Here is an 18067-nt window from a genome sequence, read left to right as displayed (position 1 = left end):
TTACTCAGACATTTGAACTTGAACACACTGGATTAGATAAAATAAGTTTATTAACTACAAAGATATAGATTTGAAGTGAGTACAAGTAATGAGGCATAAAAGTCAGAAATAATTACAAGAAAAATAAAGATAAAACATTTACTGGTGCCTAACTTAACAAACTACATTAGATTCAAAGAAAAGTTTTCTCATCACATGCTTTAAGCAATCTTACTGACCAGACTCTTGAGGTCAGGACCACTCCCCCAGAATCCAGTGGCTGCTTCCTTTGTCTCTTTAGGTGCAGTGAATGAATGGGCAAAAAGAGAGAGGGGGGGTGCTTTGGAGTGTTTGTCCCTCCTTTTTATAATTTCAGACTCCCTCTTGAAAAATATTTCCAGCTGAAAACCAGGAGCCAAAGAGGCTGTGTGGAAGGATATTCCCTGCTGTTTATTCAACTGTTTGAACTTCGTTTATCTCCCTGACTGTTTGATGACTTTTTTACTGCTTAAATGCAAATTAAGGCAAGCACACATTCCTTTCTTAAGCACACACCTGATCGACAACTTCTGTCTGGGCAGGGTTGTGGCGTTAATAACAGCATATACTGGAATCTTATAACTTCACATACAATGTTGGCACACATATTTTACCAGGACAATACTAACCAGCAAATTATGAGTTTTTAAATGATACCGCACAAGACTTGCCTTGTACAAAAAATATTACAGCGTCACACAGGGTACAAAGTGTAGGAAAGTGTCTCATAGGGTTCTGTCACACATGGTACAAAATATGCAAGAAAGAGTAGGTCACACTGTTGAGGGAAGGGTGCTATCTGTGAAAGAAAGAATAAAGTCAAATGTAGTAGTAATCTTTAGAAAAAAAAATAAGAAGACCAAATAAATGCTACCCTGGCTAAAAAGCAGACTTAAAGAGGTGAGTAGAGGCAAAAAAGCATTCTTCAAAAATAGGAAGTCAAATCTGTCTGAGGGTATGTCTACACTACGAAATTAGGTCAAATTTATAGAAGTCAATTTTTATAGAAGCGATTTTATACAGTTGATTGTGTGTGTCCCCACTAAGCGCATTAAGTTGGCAGAGTGCATCCACAGCACCTTGGAGAGCGTCGACTTTCAGAGCGTTGCACTCTGGGTAGCTATCCCACAGTTCTCGCAGTCTCCGCCACCCACTGGCATTCTGGGTTAAGCTTTCAATGCTTGACGGGGCAAAACATTGTCACGGGTGGTTTTGGGTACATGTCATCAGTCACCCCTCCCTCCGTGAAAGCAACGGCAGACAATCGTTTCACGCCTTTTTTCCGTGCGGATGCCATACTGCTTTCAGCAGACGGTGCAGTAGGACAGCAAATCATCGTCATCCACCGCTTCCGCTGCAACGCTGCTCTGCTGCAGATGCCATACCACGGCAAGCGTGCAGCCTGCTCAGCTCACCGACACCGCTGCTGTTGTGTCCTGGTGCTGCTAGCAATGGATGGTGCAGTAGGCCTGCTAACCATAGTCATCCACTGCTTCTGCTACAACTCTGCTCTCCTGCAGACGCCATACCACGGCAAGCGTGGAGCCATCTCAGATCACCCTGGCAGTTATGAGCATTGTAAACACCTCGCGCATTATCCTGCAGTGTGTGCAGAACCAGAACCTGCAAAAGCAGGCGAGGAGGCGACGGCAGCGCGGTGACGAGAGTGATGAGGACATGGACACAGACGTCTCTCAAAGTACGGGCCCTGGCAATTTGGAGATCCTGGTGGCAATGGGGCAGGCTCATGCCGTGGAACGCCGATTCTGGGCCCGGGAAACAAGCACAGACTGGTGGGACCACATAGTGTTGCAGGTCTGGGATGATTCCTAGTGGCACTTTCATGGAACTTTGTGACTTGCTTTCCAAGATGAGAGCAGTACTCACAGTTCACAAGCGAGTGGCGATAGCTCTGTGGAAGCTTGCAATGCCAGACAGCTACCCGTCAGTCAGGAATCAATTTGGAGTGGGCAAATCTACTGTGGAGGTTGCTGTGAATCCAAGTAGCTAACGCAATAGCTAACTGCTGCTATCAAAGGTAGTGACTCTGGGAAATGTGCAGGTCATAGTGGATGGCTTTGCTGCAATGGGATTCCCTAACTGTGGTGGGGTGATAGATGGAATGCATATCCCTATCTTGGGACCGGACACCTTGGCAGCCAGTACATAAACCGCAAGGGGTACTTTTCAATGGTGCTGCAAGCACTGGTGGATCACAACGGACATCAACGTGGGATGGCTGGGAAAGGTACATGACGCTCGCATCTTCAGGCACTCTGGTCTGTTTCAACAGCTGCAGGAAGGGATTTACATCCCAGACCAGAAAATAACCGTTGGGGATGTTGAAATGCCTATAGTTATCCTTGGGAACCCAGCCTACCCCTTAATGCCATGGCTTATGAAGCCGTACACAGGCACCCTGGACAGTAGTCAGGAGCTGTTCAACTACAGGCTGAGCAAGTGCAGAATGGTGGTAGAATGTGCATTTGGATGTTTAAAAGTGCCCTGGCACAGTTTACTGACTCGGTTAGACCTCAGTGAAACCAATATTTCCATTGTTATTGCTGCTTGCTGTGTGCTCCACAATCTCTGTGAGAGTAAGGGGGAGATGTTTCTGGCGGGGTGGGAGGTTGAGGCAAATTGTCTGGCAGCTGATTACGCGCAGCCAGACACCAGGGCAGTTAGAAGAGCACAGCAGGGTGCACTGTACATCAGAGAAGCTTTGAAAACCAGTTTAATGGCTGACCAGGCTACGGTGTGACAGTTCTGTTTGTTTTTCCTTCATGGAAACCTGCCCCTTTGGTTCACTCTACTCCCCTGTAAACCAACCACCCTCCCCCTGTCAATCGCCGCTTGCAGAGGCAATAAAGTCATTGTTGTTTCAAATTCATGCATTCTTTATTAATTCGTCACACAAATAGGGGGATAACTGCCAAGGTAGCCCGGGAGGGGTGGTGGAGGAGGGAAGGACAAGGCCACACTGCACTTCAAAACTTACTGAATGCCAGCCTTCTGTTGCTTGGGCAGTCCTCTGGGGTGAAGTAGTTGGGTGCCCGGAGAATCCCCCCAACCCCCCTGTGTTCTTGGCGGCTGGGTGAGGAGGCTATGGAACTTGGGGAGGAGGGTGGGCGGTTACACAGGGGCTGCAGCTGTGGTCTATGCTCCTGCTGCCTTTCCTGCACCTCAAGCATGCGCTGGAGCATATCAATTTGATCCTCCAGTAGCCTCAGCATTGCATCCTGCCTCCTCTCATCACGCTGCCGTCACCTCTCCTCTTGCTCATCCCTCCTGTCCTCGTGTTCATTTTCTGCTTTCCCGGACTCTGCCATTGTTTGCCTCCACGCATTCTCCTGAGCTCTTTCAGTGCGGGAGGACTACGTGAGCTCAGAGAACATTTCATCGCAAGTGCATTTTTTTTGCCTTCTTATCTGCGCTAGCCTCTGGGATGCAGATGATAGGGGGAGCGTTGAAACGTGCAGCTGCGGGAGGAAAAAAAGGGAGAGTAGTATTTAAAAAGACACATTTTAGAGAACAATGGGTAGACTCTTTCACGGTGAACCAAGCTGTTAACATTACATAGCACCTTCATAACATGTGGGAATGGTTTCAAACAGCAGCACCCTCATTTCCCATACCACGCACCCTTTGGGTTGTCCATTTAAAATGGGTTGTCCATTTAAAAGGAGGGGCTGCCGTTTTCAGGTTAACGTGCAGCACAAACCCAACTAACCACCGCCCCCCCAATTCTCTGGGATGATTGCTTCACCCCTCCCCCCACCACGTGCTAACAGCAGGGATGATTTCTTTTCAGCCACAGGCAAACAGCCCAGCAGAAACGGCCACCTCTGAATGTCCCCTTAATAAAATTCCCCTATTTCAATCAGGTGACCATGAATGATATCACTCTCCTGAGGATAACACAGAGAGACACCGGGACCATACACTGCCATGCTTTGTTATGTAGTGACTCCAGACTACGTGCTACTGGCCTGGCGTGGTAAAGTGTCCTACCATGGAGGACGGAATAAGGCTGCCCTCCCCAGAAACCTTTTGCAAAGGCGTTGGGAGTACGCTCCATCCCCAGACACGTTAACAGATTTTTCCAGTAGCTGTACTGGCCGCGAATGCATCCCAAGTCTTCAGGGCAAATTAATCATTAAACACGCTTGCTTTTAAACCATGTGTTATATTTACAAAGGTACACTCACCAGAGGTGCCTTCTCTGGCTTCATGGTCTGGGAGCCCGGGTTGGGAGGGTATTGGCTCCAGGGTGATAAACAGTTCCTGGCTATCGGGGAGAATGGTTTCATCCTCTGCCTCCTCATCATCTTCATCGTTCCCAAAATCCTCATCCCTGTTGTGTGAGACTCCCTCATTGCAGGAGTCCACTTACAGGGGTGGAGTAGTGGTAGGGGCACCCCCTAGAATTGCATGCAGCTCATCATAGAAGTGGCATGTCTGGTGGTCTGACCCGGAGAGGCCATTTGGCTGTGTGGTTTTTTGGTAGGCTTGCCTCAGCTCTTTAATTTTCACGTGGCACTGCTGTGGGTCCCTGTTATAGCCTCTGTCCATCATGCCCTTGGAGATTTTTTCAAATATTTTGGCATTTCATCTTTTGGAATGGAGTTCTGATAGCACAGATTCATCTCCACATACAGCGATTAGATCCAATGTCTCCCGTTTAGTCCATGCTGGAGCTCTTTTTCGATTCTGGGACTGCATGGTCACCTCTGCTGATGTGCTCACCACGCTGGCCAAACAGGAAATGAAATTCAAAAGTTCCTGGTGCTTTTCCTGTGTACCTGCCTAGTGGATCTGAGTTGAAAGTGCTGTCCAGAGCGGTCACAATGGAGCACTCTGGGATAGCTCCCGGAGGCCAGTACCGTCGAATTGCATCCACACTACTCCAAATTCGACCTGGCGATGTCAATTTCAGCACTAAGCCGCTCGTCGGGGAGGAGTACAGAAATCGATTTTAAGAGCCCTTTAAGTCGACAAAAATGGCTTTGTCGTGTGGATGGGTGCAGAGTTAAATTGATCCAACGCTGCTGAATTCGACTCGTAGTGTAGACCAGGGCTGAGGAAAAGAGAAAAGAACGTAAACTCTGGCAAGTCAAGTGTAAAAGTATAATTAGGTAGGCCAAATAACACTTTGAAGCACAATTAAATAAAAGAGACGAAAAACAACAGCAAAATTGTTTTCCAGTAAATGAGAAGCAGGAAGGCTGCCAAACAATCACTGGACAATCAAGGAACTAAAGGAGCACCCAAGAAAGACAAGGCTGTTGTGGAGAAGCTAAATGCATTCTTTTGCATTGGTCTTCACTGCAAAGGATGTGAGGGAGATTCCCACAACTTATACATTTCTTTTAGGTGACAAACCAGAGGAACTGTCCCAGTTTGAGATGTCAGTTGAGGAGATTTTGGAACAGATTGATAAATTAAACGGTAATAAGTCACCAGGACCGGATGGTATTCGGCCCAGTGTTCTGAAGAAACTAACTGTAGTATGTAACCTATTGCTTAAATCAGCCTTTGTACCACCAGATGACTGGCAGTTAACTAATGCTGATTTTTAAAGAAGGTTCCTGAGGCAACGCTGGCATTTACAGGCTGGGAAGCCTAACTTCAGTATCAGGCAAATTGGTTGAAACTATAATAAAGAACAGAATTATCAGACAGATAGATGAGCACGATATTTTGGAAGAGTCAATACAGCTTTTGTAAAGGGAACACATGTCCCCTCAATCTACTAGAATTCTTTGAAGTGTCAGCAAGCACGAGGACAAGGGTGATCAGGTGGATACACAGTACTGTATACTTGGACTTTCAGAAAGTGTTTGACAAGGTCTCTGACCAAAGGCTTTTAGGTATAGGAAGCAGTTATAGAATAAGAGGGAAGGTCCTCTCATCGAACAGTAGCTGGTTAAAAGATAGAAAACAAAGGGTAGGAATAAATGGCCAGCATTCACAAAAGAGAGAAATAAATAGTGGGGTCCCCCAGGAATTTGTACTAAGACCAGTGCTATTAAACACATTTGTAAATGATCTGGAAAAAGGGTTAAAGAGTGAGGTGGCAAAGTTTGCAGATGATACAAAATTATTCAAGTTAGTTAGATCCAAAGCTGAACGCGAAGAGTAACAAACTGATCCCACAAAACCGGGTGACTGGGCAACAAAATGGTGGATGAAAGTCAATGTTGATAAAAAAATAATGCATGTTGGAAAAAATAATCAAATTCCTGCATATACAATGATGGGGTGTAAATTAACTGTTACCTCTCAAGAAAGAGATCTTGGAGTCATCGTGGGTAGTTCTTTGAAAACATTTGCTAAATATGCACCAGGAGTCAAAAAAAAAGTTAACAGAATGTTAGGAACCATTAGGAAAGGGATAGATAAGAAACAAAATATCATAATGCCACCAGATAAATCCATGGTATGGCCACATCTAGAATATTGTGTGCAGTTCTGGCCGCTCTATCTCCAAAAAGATATATTAGAATAGCAAACAAAGTGATTACGGGTATAGAACATCTTCAGTATTACAAATCCAAAGAAATAAGCATAATTTACCTTCGCTTGGACTAACTCCTTGATTCTTTGCTTCAGCAGGCACACTTATGCTGTCTGGACCAACCACCTCTGTCCTGTATTCTCCCTTGCCATATCGGCCATGTTTCTGCCAAGTGACTTAAGTGCATTTAAGAGTCAATTTATTGTGCTTCTATTTTCCCCCATTGAATTTCTTTCTTTGCTACTTTTCAGACCAAGCTTCCACTACCTTCTTGTTGGGTGACTTGCATTTTTCCTAGTTCTGACTGCAGTGGCATTTGTGCCACCAATTCCAGAGTTAGCTCAGAAGTTCTCTGTACATTTTTTGCAAATTTCTCATGTACAATCTCAACTAGATAGTTTGGTGTTCTTCTTGACTGATATAAAAGTTACAACGCTCATTTTTTTTGTAACAGGTCTCTTATAAATCTATCTCAGGTACTTTTTGGCCCTTGTTACCATAGCATCTGAGTATGTGACAATCTTTAGTGTATTTATCTCCACAATACCCCTGTAAGGAAGAGAAGTTCTGTTATCCCCATTTTACAAATGAGGAACTGAAACCCAGCAAGACTAAAGGTCACACAAGAAATCTGTGATGGAGCAGGGAATTAAACCCACGTCTTTTGAGTCCCTAGCTAGTGCCTAACTGCTGGATCATCCTTTTGATCTGTCTTATAAAGACTTCTGCTTTGTCTGTGCCTCTACACTCCTTGGGAATACATGTGTATTACTGAAATACAATTTATCTCATACAGTTAGCTTTTATCCAAGTAGGATTAGATCACGTTTTCCTGACTCATCAACCTGTGCTCTAATAAGTAGACAGTGCTGTCTGTTGGCTTGTCTTCTGGTCTGACCAGAAATGATTTGAGACTAATGCTCAGGATGTTTCCAGTTTTAGAAAATACAAACGCCAAGCCGACGAAAACATGTGTTTGCTTTATATCAGAGCAATTAGCTTTATATTGGAATAGCCACTCATGTTCTTGTGCCCCAACTACGGGAACTGGTGTAAATCACAGATTAAACAGCAACCTTTGTTAATAGTATGTTTTAGTAAGAGAAATGTGAGTCTCTTTACATTGTGAGTCTTAATACAATGTGGGGCATATCTACCGTAATTCAGCTTTGTTGATTTAAAAATGCACTGGTATTTGAATTAAATATATTATTGTTCAGTGTTCTCTTTTCAAAACACAATAGCACTGATGTTTTTCAGTTGCTTACATTACTTAATAATGCCCTTGTTTGCATTGAAATTCATAGCAGCAAAGCTGTTTCTGTTAAATCTATTTTAGGCTCAACTTTGTAAACATTTCCTTTCCTCATGATAAAAAAAGCATCCAGGTGATTTACGGTAAATATGCCATAGTTACATTTTGTTTTTAAACATTTGCTTTTAATATTTAATTTTTTAAAAGAAAATTTCATTTGACTTTTTATAACCTGGAATTGTGTTGCAAAAATTCTGTTTTTTATAGGCGGTAAGTTAGCACAGCTCCTTATCTTCAGACCGTATAAAATATATATTAATAAATTAATAACAAAGTACACATTTTTATTTCTTGCTGAAACAAGTTGTGGTACTTCGTCTAAATTATTTTCAATGTTTGTATGCTAATTTAAAATTTAAATTTCATTATTTAATAGTTGGCATACTATTTCAGGAAATTTATAATACTTTCATTAACCAATATTTAAAATACAGTTTTTGGGAAATGTAAAAATTGCTGCTGATGGTAGGATTTTGATAGGATTTGCAGTAAAATGCATTGAACAATGTATTTTAGTATAATCAAAAAAGGATTTCAAAATTAATTTGATGTCACTGATATTAACAGGTAGACTTGAAATTTCAATCCCATATATTAGGTTAACATCTGCATTTATGACCGAACATCTTGGTATGACACGTATTATTTTGTTCTGTATATGAGAACATATGAAGATGACTTCACATCTTGTGACTTTTCTCTGATGAAGCTTGTTAATAGCATATATTAACAATTGCTTACTTTTGAAGTTCTGACCATGAATTTCTAATTTTTTGGAAATACAACAAGGGGTTTTTCATCTGTATATAAAAAAAATTGCTAATATGTACTTCACAGCCTATACAACTTCATTTGTCTTTTAATGTCTTCTGGACTTTAAAAAAAATGTATCTAGTGTGAATTGAATTGTCCACAATCTTTAAAAGGGTCTGTTGATTTTCAGAGGAAACCCTTCTTGCGACTCTGTCAGAAAAAGTTGCCAACACGGAGCAAATTCCGCACAGTGTCATTGGCAGAGATTAGAGGCTTCAGCAGCTACAATAATGAATAGATTCAAGATCAATGGGGGTAGGATTAAAAAATGGTGAAAGAGCAGAAGAAAGATCTTTCCTAAATATGAAAGATTGCTTCCAATGAGTTTAGATCCCAAATGACTTAAATGACATGAAAAAATAAATAAAATAGGCTGTGTATCTGGCAAGGGCAGCTACTTGAATATCTGTTATTTTGAGAAAATTACCTTACATTTTTGTGGAATTGTTTTGTTCTTGTATTGTATTTTTACCAAAATATTTTACTTTTGCTTTGTGGTTGCTGTTGTCCATATAAAATCTTTCTCTTCCAGGCAGTGTTCCGAGTGTGACCAGGCAGGCAGCAGTGACATGGAAGCAGATATTGCCATGGAAACCTTACCAGATGGGACCAAGAGATCAAGGAGGCAAATTAAGGAACCAGTGAAATTTGTTCCACAGGATGTGCCACCAGAACCAAAGAAGATTCCAATCAGAAACACGGTAAATGACAACTTAATTGTCATTGAATAGATCATATTCATAATTATTTGGCTTAGTATCTCTAAAATTGGGACCTTTAGGGTGCGATGAATTAGCCCTGTATTTAAATAATGGCAACCTATGACATTCTAATATGGTTGTAAAAATTATTTTCTCTGATTATTAGATACTTAATTATTTGTCTCAAAAGGTGATTTACTTGACTTCTGAGGAAGTACCTAAAATAATAATGCTGGTAACTGTGTACTTCAAAGAATGGTAGAGCAAGCTTTCCCTTTAAACTGTAGGTTGCCAAGTCAAATAAAATAAAATTCACCACAAGTAGGTAACAGCCAGAAATCTTTATGTTTTGACTGATGTTCTCTGGTCTATGTGAAATAGTCAATTTGTGTCACCTAACCCACCACAGTTGGCACGATTTGTCATCCTGCTTGGCAGTTTCAATGAATAGCCATAAAGAATAAATGATTTTTACCCCCAGCAGTGGTTTCTCTAAGATAATAAAGAAGAAGATTACACCTTTTCTACTTCTTGTCTTGAAGGGAGACAGAGGTCTTCGGTGTCAGGGGCTGTCACTTGGGTTTATTTTATACAGTTGGGTATATTTTATTTTTTTTAAAGTGAGAAATAGTCAAAATTGCATTGTACAGATAATTTTAACTTGGTTCTTCACAGTACTTGGTAATAGAAGAAGTAGCGATACTTTGGTACTTGAGATAAGTTCTAAAGGATACTTTGCAAAAGTAATCAATTTGATATTACCCGTTATATTATTAAAAGGTAATTAATTGATTAATTTTGCACGTGTGAGTGTGTGTGTGTGTATGTTTATAAAAATGTGATTTTCACAGTTAGTGTAATGGATTCCTCTAACAGCCATGGCAGCGGGGATAAAAACAATAGTTTAAAAATTTTTGGTATGTCTCAAAAATATTATGTAATGTCATTATATATTTATCATTTATCATTTGAACCTCTATGTGTTCCATTTTGCACAATTTTATATATGCTTTAACGTGCTTTAGAGTGTGCTGTCTAACAATATACTTTGCAGTGCTTCTGCTCTCAAACCCCCCCCCCACCAAAAACAAACAAACAAAAAAGCAACCATTATTGGATGCTTTTAATAAACAGACATTTTGTTTTTTTTACTGGCAAAACAAAAAGCCTGTAGATCATTCCCTTGAAAGCGGAGCTACTATTAATCGTGACTGTATTCTCTTATCATTTCTCACCATACGCCGATCCTTCAAGATTTGCTTTCTTACATGTTTCTAATTAAAGGCTTTTATTGGATTTTTCATTATAATACAATACTGCATAACAAGATTAACAGAGAACTTGAGAAAATATCCATAAATACAATCAAAGGTATAATTTTTTCTAGAATACAGTCCTTTGGTCTCTCACCTGTCAGGTTTGGGGCTGTGTGGCGTCTGCGATCCTTAGGTTGTATATGAACTATGGTTCATCTGCAAATAGTTATACCCAAAATAACTACCGCTGCCTCTTCCCCCCTCACCCCATCTCAGACTAGCCATATCCATTGTTTATTACATGGCGTTACTAGATTTTCTTAAAGCAATCTGCTTTGGAGTCTCATTATGCTTTGCTTATGTTGTCCAGCTAACCTTTGATGTGGTTAAGCTATGAATTCTTACGATTGCTAGAAGTTTTTATCCACATCAGAATCTTCACATTGGGATTGTTTTTTGACCTGCAGAACCTGGTGTCAAAATTTTGAGCTCCAATCCAAGGAATGCTTTCCTTTCCTGTTCCAGCAGTTAGGAAGAACTTTAAGAATCATTCAGGACATAGGGGCTAATTCAGTTCAGCCTGTAGGAATGACAAGGCCAGGAAGAGAGGCCACATGAATAAACCAAAGAACCTCTTTGCATAGGAAGAAAATAAAAGTTTCTTCAGCTTGAAGGAAAGTTCCATTTCTGACTGATAGGCTCTTGAAATCATCTTAATGAAATTAAATCATCTTATTTTTTTAAAATGTCACCCTAGTTTTGAAAGCTTTAAAGTGATAAGGCTTAAAGAATCAAGCAATGAAAGGACATAGGAGTAGTGGCTCCTATTCTCAGGGAGGAGTCTGAATCAGATTTTTCATTCCCCTCTCCACACTCCCTCAGGTGACTATTACGGTTGTAAATCCTGAACACCATCATGAAAAAATGGATTATCTGAGGGAAAAGATGGATTTGTGGCAAAGGCACAAAACTAAAATTGGGAGATTTGTTTTTTGTTTCAAGCTGTGACAGATGCTTTGCCGAATCATTTAATCTTACTATTCCTCAGTTTCCTCATCTGAAAAATGTGGCTAAGCCTCATGAGGGTGAGGCTAAGTTTAATTAATGTTTGCAATGCATTTTGAGATCCTTGGTTGTGTGTTAAAGTGCCCTCGGGAACCAGCAGGATCTACACAGACCAGTTAATGCACAACTCATTAGTACTCTTTAGAAATCATATCCTCGTAGTGTGTATTGCCACACCATGTGTAGAATCTAAGAAACTTTGTCATTGTTGACCTTGAATGTTACTATTATGTAAGTTTAAGAGTCTGTGATGCATTCAGTATCTCACACCACATGGCCAATTTCACCATTCTGTAATCTCTTAGTTTTAAGACTTAATTGTTTCCCTTTTCCGTGCCTTTGGAGATACTGGTAATTCAGCAGTTATTCCTCCTACTCTGATTTTGCTAATCTTCAACTTTATCTCAGAGCCCTTTCAGTACAGATTGTAATTTCTGATGCATGTCGACTCAATTCTTGGCCTCAGTGATTTGATCTTTAACTTCTGTCCTGTTGGATAAACCTTGAAGAAAATCTTGTGAAGTGGAGACAGTGTCTTAAACTGAATCTGTGAAGCTGTTGTGGCAAACAAATACAAACTGTGTATTTCCTTCTTTGTAAATTTTTAAAGTTGATTCACCAGATGCCTTACCCATCTTGTGATGGTTTGTTGATGTTATCATGTGAATAATGCTTTCTGTGGACATGAAGCTGCTGTACATCTTAAAAAAAGAATTGTCCTTGGAACAAGGAGAATTAACTCCTAGTGTCCATCTTTTCTTTTTTTATTCATGTTAAACTATTTTAACACTCCTTTGAAGACTGATCATGCATGAGGGAGAAAAAATATCTGGTCATGATAATTGGTTTATTACATTTAATATTTATTTAGATGTTGAAGTGGAGCTGCTTCCCACTTAATTAAATATAACTGTGAAACTATTGACAAAGCATAAATAATGTACTTCATGACCTTCACACCTCTACCTTTTCCACTCCCTACAGATTTTTTTTTTTCAATTCATTAAGCTCAGTTTGAAAAATGATTGAAAATCTCCCATACCATGTGTGTAGCACGGAGCCTAGGACCTTGTATGTAGTAATTAAAACAACATGTCAGGCAGGGGCTGGCTTTTTGTTGTGTCTTTGTACAGTGCCTAGCACAATGATGGCTTGATCCCTGATTGGGCCCCGCAAGCATTGCAATATAAGTGGTGGTGATGTTGAATTAGCTGTTGCTAAGGGCAAGATGACAGTATATGCAACATAAAGAAGGTAATATACAGCACTTGTTAATTATCAACTTAAAAAAAACCTTATTAACTGTGTGAAATAACTAATGTGCATTTGTAGGAAGGTAAAAATACAGGAATTACTATACCTGATTAGACCACTGATATCTGGAGCAGAAACCTGTCCCTGAGAGTGACCAGTATCCAAGGCCCTACATTTTTGTTTTTATTTTGTTTAAAATTTCCCAAGAAATATACAAACTTAAAAAAGGTGAAAATCAGTGCAAGAAAATTAACTTCACAGTTTTCTGGGTAAATATCAGGGTTAATATATGGAAGACAAAAGAAAAGGAACAAATAGAGAAAAATAAGACTTTTTCTGGATCCTGGTCCCTGCTTCAGAAGGAGAGATGACAGCTTGGTAATGTGGGCGGCCAAGGTAACTGAGCTGCCATCTCTCCTCTGGAGTAGGCCCACAAGAGGTGGAGGCGGCAGTTAGAAGAAATGACATGCTTGCCTCCTTCATTTCTTCCACTTCCAGGTCCACTTTGGGCCCATTCTGAAAGGAGAGATGGTGGTTAAGTTACCTGGGCTGCCCAGGTTATTGAGCTGGGTGGCATCTCTCCTTCTAGAGCAGAGAGCTGGGTCCGGGGAGTTCTGGCACTCTTTTTGTTTTTTTAAGGACTAAAGCACTGATGTACGCATGCACATCTGTATGTATCTTCCAATACATTGTCTTATATTAACAGACAGCCTTGTATTTACACTTAGACTAATTTATTAACATAAACACATCTACCTAATGTAAAGTATTTGATTTTTGTTAACATAATCCATATTTTCATATATTTGAGCGGTCTGAAATTCAGGTCAAAAGGAGTAAAAAACTGAATACTAGCTTTTGTAAAAGCCAGGAATTTTACAGTAAAAATGGGCAAAAAGCAACACAGGAGGGTCTTACCAGTAAAACATGCTTCACCCCATAGTAAAAAAAAGGGTATTACTTTCCCATAATAGATGTTTCATCCTGCCAGGGGTAGGCAACCTATGGCATGCATGCCAAAGGTGGCACACGAGCTGATTTTCAGTGGCACTCACACTGCCCGGGTCCTGGCCACCGGTCCAGGAGGCTCTGCATTTTAATTTAATTTTAAATGAAGCTTCTTAAACATTTTTAAAACATTATTTACTTTGCATACAACAATAGTTTAGTTTAGTTATATATTATAGACTTATGGAAAGATACCTTCTAAAAACATTACAATGTATTACTGGCACACAAAACCTTTTAAATTAGAGTGAATAAATGAAGACTCAGCACACCACTTCCGAAAGGTTGCCGACCCCTGGCTTATGCCCTGATGCATGAGGGTTATGTTATATATTTTTTTTTTAATTATGCAACCTATCTAATGTAATTGTGGATGTTTGCTTATCTACATCTTCTCCTTTTTCTAATCTTCCTAAGCTCCTACACTCAGTGATGCTTTGTACCAGTGAGGTGTGTAGGTTAATTATTGACATTTTTTAGGAGAAAAGGTTTTCCTTTTATCCATTTTAAGTGCTACCTTTTAGTTTCAGATTCCCTTTGTTCTTGCATTATGTGGGAAGGTAAATAGGGACATTTTGTATGTTTCCTCTTATTCATCATCTCTCTAAACTGAACCATCCCATTCTTTTCAGTTTCTCCCTGGAGAGAAATCCTTGCAAGCCTTTAACCATTTTCATCCTTATAACTGGACTGAGACTGTCTGAGCTCCCTAAAGCAGAAGTTAAACTGTGAATGAGGTGCTCTGTTGGCCATATTCTGGATTAGCATGTACAAAATATAGATTTGCAATCCATCACTGGACTGGTGGGAATTGTGAGCAATGCACTCATCTTAGAGCAGTGGTGCCCAAACTTTTCCTGTCACAGCACCCCTTACCAGTAATGGAATCTGTCTGCACCCCTGCTCCTTTACTGCACAGTTGGCTCAGCAGAGGAGCTTGGGTTGAAGGCCGAGCTGGGGACAGAACTGGGGATGGGAGTGGAGTGGAGCTGTGTCTGGGGCCGGGCTGGGGGTGGAGTGGAGCTGTGGCTGGGGGCAGAGCTGGGTTGGGGGCAGAGTGTTATGGAGTGGAGCTGTGGCTGAGGCTGGGCTGGGAGCAGAGTGTAGCTGGGGATGGAGTGGAGCTGCAGCTGGGGCTGGAGCTGGGCTGGGGGCAGAGCAGGCGGCGGAGTGGAGCTGTGGCTAGGGGTGGAGCGGGGCTGTGTGGAGCTCCTTCCCTCTGCCTCCTGTGGGGACTGGCCCAGGCCCCTCTGCACTCCCCCCGAACATTCCTCCGCTCCGCTCCCAGCCCAGCTCTGCCCTGATTCCATCTAGCCCTCTAGTCCTGCGCGGGGGTGGGGTGAGGGGGGGGAGGGTGTGTGTGTGTGTGCCCCCCACAGTTTCGGGACCAGTGGCTTAGAGTAGTGAGTGTAAAGGTGGAAGGTAGAGAATGTTTAATATCAACTCCTTTTTTCAGTTAGGAAATTTACTTAGTTGTTCAGAATGTATTCCAATCTAGTCTTATGTCAGAGCAATGATGGTCAGAGTGATGATGCTTGGGGTGGAGCAGAAATGTGCCAATACTTACAACTCCATTTGTAAGGGACACTAAGGACTTCCTTTCCACCTGGAATTGGGAATTATGAGAAGGAAGTGGGGAGATGGAAGCAGTAAGTGTTAAAGCGACTGTTTTTTAAATCAGGATCATATTTTTCCCTCTTAGAGTGTGCTGTATTGGTTGCCCATTTGGTTGCTGCCTTCTATTCCAATGTTGTTTAAAATGGTTGGATTTTTATTTGATAGTGCCTTTTAAAATATTTTATGCAGACACTTGATCAGATGTAAAGAATTAGCCCGTTCATAACCTCGATTCACATTGTCTCTATTTTCAAAATATTTTGTAGGATATTTGAATAAAGAAAATCACATGATTAAGTAGAAATGATGAGGTAGGGAGTAAATTCTGCCATTCAGGTTTTTACTGTGTAGAGGGTACAGCTTATTAAGATTTAAAATAAGATTAAAATTGACACTGCTGTGTGGAATTTTTTTACCTACTAGTGTTACAAGCAATAACTAATATTACTGTAACTAAAACCAAAGAGTTTTTCCTCCATTTTTGTCAGTTTACATTGTACATTTTGACAGTTGTTTCACTGTTCCCCTTGCATAATCAGACATTTTGGCTGGCTGTCAGCATGAGTCTACCACACAGGAGTGGGGATAGAAAAATATAGGAATGTTTGATGATAAAACTACAGAAGATGCTGGGGACCCAGGGACAGATGTAGTGCTTGAAACTACTTGTAAGTCATCTTGAAGCTTAGTCCTGCAAATGCATATATGAGTAACCATTGAGCTCAACAGAACTTCTCAGTATCCTGATTCAGGAAGAGCACTTAAGCATATGCTTAACAGCCTTCTTGAATAAGGATAATTTAAGCACATATTTCAGTTCTTTCCTGAATCAGGGCCAGAATAAGTAAAGGAGTGTAAGTGTTCAGCATATCAGCCCTCAATTTGCAAACTGCTGTGGAAAGGACTATATGTGAACAAAGAAATTAACTTATTGCTGATGTTTCCACAATTCAAATAATTTTAAAATTTTCTAGAGTTCAAATGAGTAACCCTTTAAATTAATACTGTTTAGAATTTTACAAAGTTGATTCACTTTATAAAGCTGGGAAATGGAAAATATAATCTCCACAAACCACATGTGATCTCTCATTTGGTTGCCCCTAATGCTAATCTTCATTAGAAAAAACAATAATCTAAACTAAAGTTTATATATTACTGAACAATTTAAATTGAAAAAGTATGAGAATTGATGATGTATTTCCCCTTTCCGTATTTAGTGATCAGCTTGTTCTTGTAACACGTACACGTCCCAGAATTTTTGCCCAGGGAACTTCCATAAGAAATGTTAGAAAGATTTACTATATAAGGTATATATTTCTGTGTATTTTGTTTATAGAAATCTGTATGAAGACATATGACTAGTGCTTTACAACAGTCTTCTTATATAAATTAAATGGGCTGGATCCTAATTATCTAGCTTAACTTCATATGCTCTTGTTATTGAGATCATTTATTAATGAGATGTCACCCAATTTGAAAAAACAACAACCAGCTTTAAATGTCAAGTTGCTTTGCTCTCCTCAATGAAAAAGAGCAAATAAAATGATGTTCAATTTTTTTTTTTCTGAGCCAATTGGTCTGTCTCACTAATCTAGGTTATTGTCAGACTGTAGACAGTCTGTTCAGTAAAATAATTGCATTAAAATCTGGCCTGACTTTACTGGGGAATAAATTTCCTTAAATATAATCTATTTCCATAATCTGAATAGCAGTAAAGTATATTAGTAAATTAAGGTAGATATAATAATCACTTTCCTTTAGAATCTCACAAAATATTATTTGCCTACCATATGTGATAATTATCTGGAAGTGTAAAGGTTGGAAGGAAAAAAAGCTTTGTTTACTTAAAGTAATACCATCTGCAGTCACATCTTCTAAAGCAGTGACTTTACGTGACGGGACTCAGAACTTTTGGAGACTTCTAGAGAAAATCCACATGTAGGAAGTGGCTTCCTTGTCAGTCAGTATACCTCTTAATGTTGTTCAGGGATACTGTGCTGCTGGACATACTGTCCTGCAGTGAACTTTCTGTGTGCAGACCCTTGCATCCACATAAAGCTCAATGCAGGTTGAGAACTTTAATCATGAACATATTTTCCAGCCAAGCACTGTTTTGACTCATTTGACTGGAAAGAAAACATCCATCCAGTATTATAGTGGAGGGAAAAGTATTGTGTAATGTCATTTTGAGAAGTGACTCATTTGTTCCATGATTTAAACAAAAGTGACTGATCTTTTACCATCAAAATTATATTGCACTAACTACACAATTATATACAAATTGTGTGATTCCATTGCATAAAATCCCAATGAAAAGGTTGTATAATTTTTTATAAAGTGAATTATTTTTATTTGTTGGAGTGTTGCTGTATGTATTGTTCGGATCATGCAGGAGAAAAGGTCCTAACTTTTAGAGGCTTTCACTCTAAGTAAATCAATTAAAAAAAGGACACACACATAGCACTAAGATTATAAGTGGTATTCATCACAGGAAGCTTTTGTG

At 40.1% G+C, this 18067-nt stretch overlaps 1 protein-coding gene across 3 annotated transcripts in view; it reads left to right on the top strand.

Annotated features, from left to right (window-relative positions):
- Positions 1-18067, top strand: part of PHF14 (PHD finger protein 14) — a 296760-nt gene that overhangs the window by 107682 nt on the left and 171011 nt on the right. For all 3 annotated transcript variants that reach the window (XM_074945849.1, XM_074945850.1, XM_074945851.1), the window contains exon 14: positions 9196-9364. In XM_074945849.1, the coding sequence (XP_074801950.1) occupies positions 9196-9364 (169 nt within the window). The remainder of the gene's footprint in view (positions 1-9195; positions 9365-18067) is intronic.

This window comes from Natator depressus, chromosome 2, assembly GCF_965152275.1.
Source record: "Natator depressus isolate rNatDep1 chromosome 2, rNatDep2.hap1, whole genome shotgun sequence".
In the NCBI taxonomy this organism is placed as follows: domain Eukaryota; kingdom Metazoa; phylum Chordata; order Testudines; family Cheloniidae; genus Natator; species Natator depressus.
The sequence above is the reverse complement of the archived record's forward strand: the minus strand, read 5'-3'. Positions and strand labels throughout refer to the sequence as shown.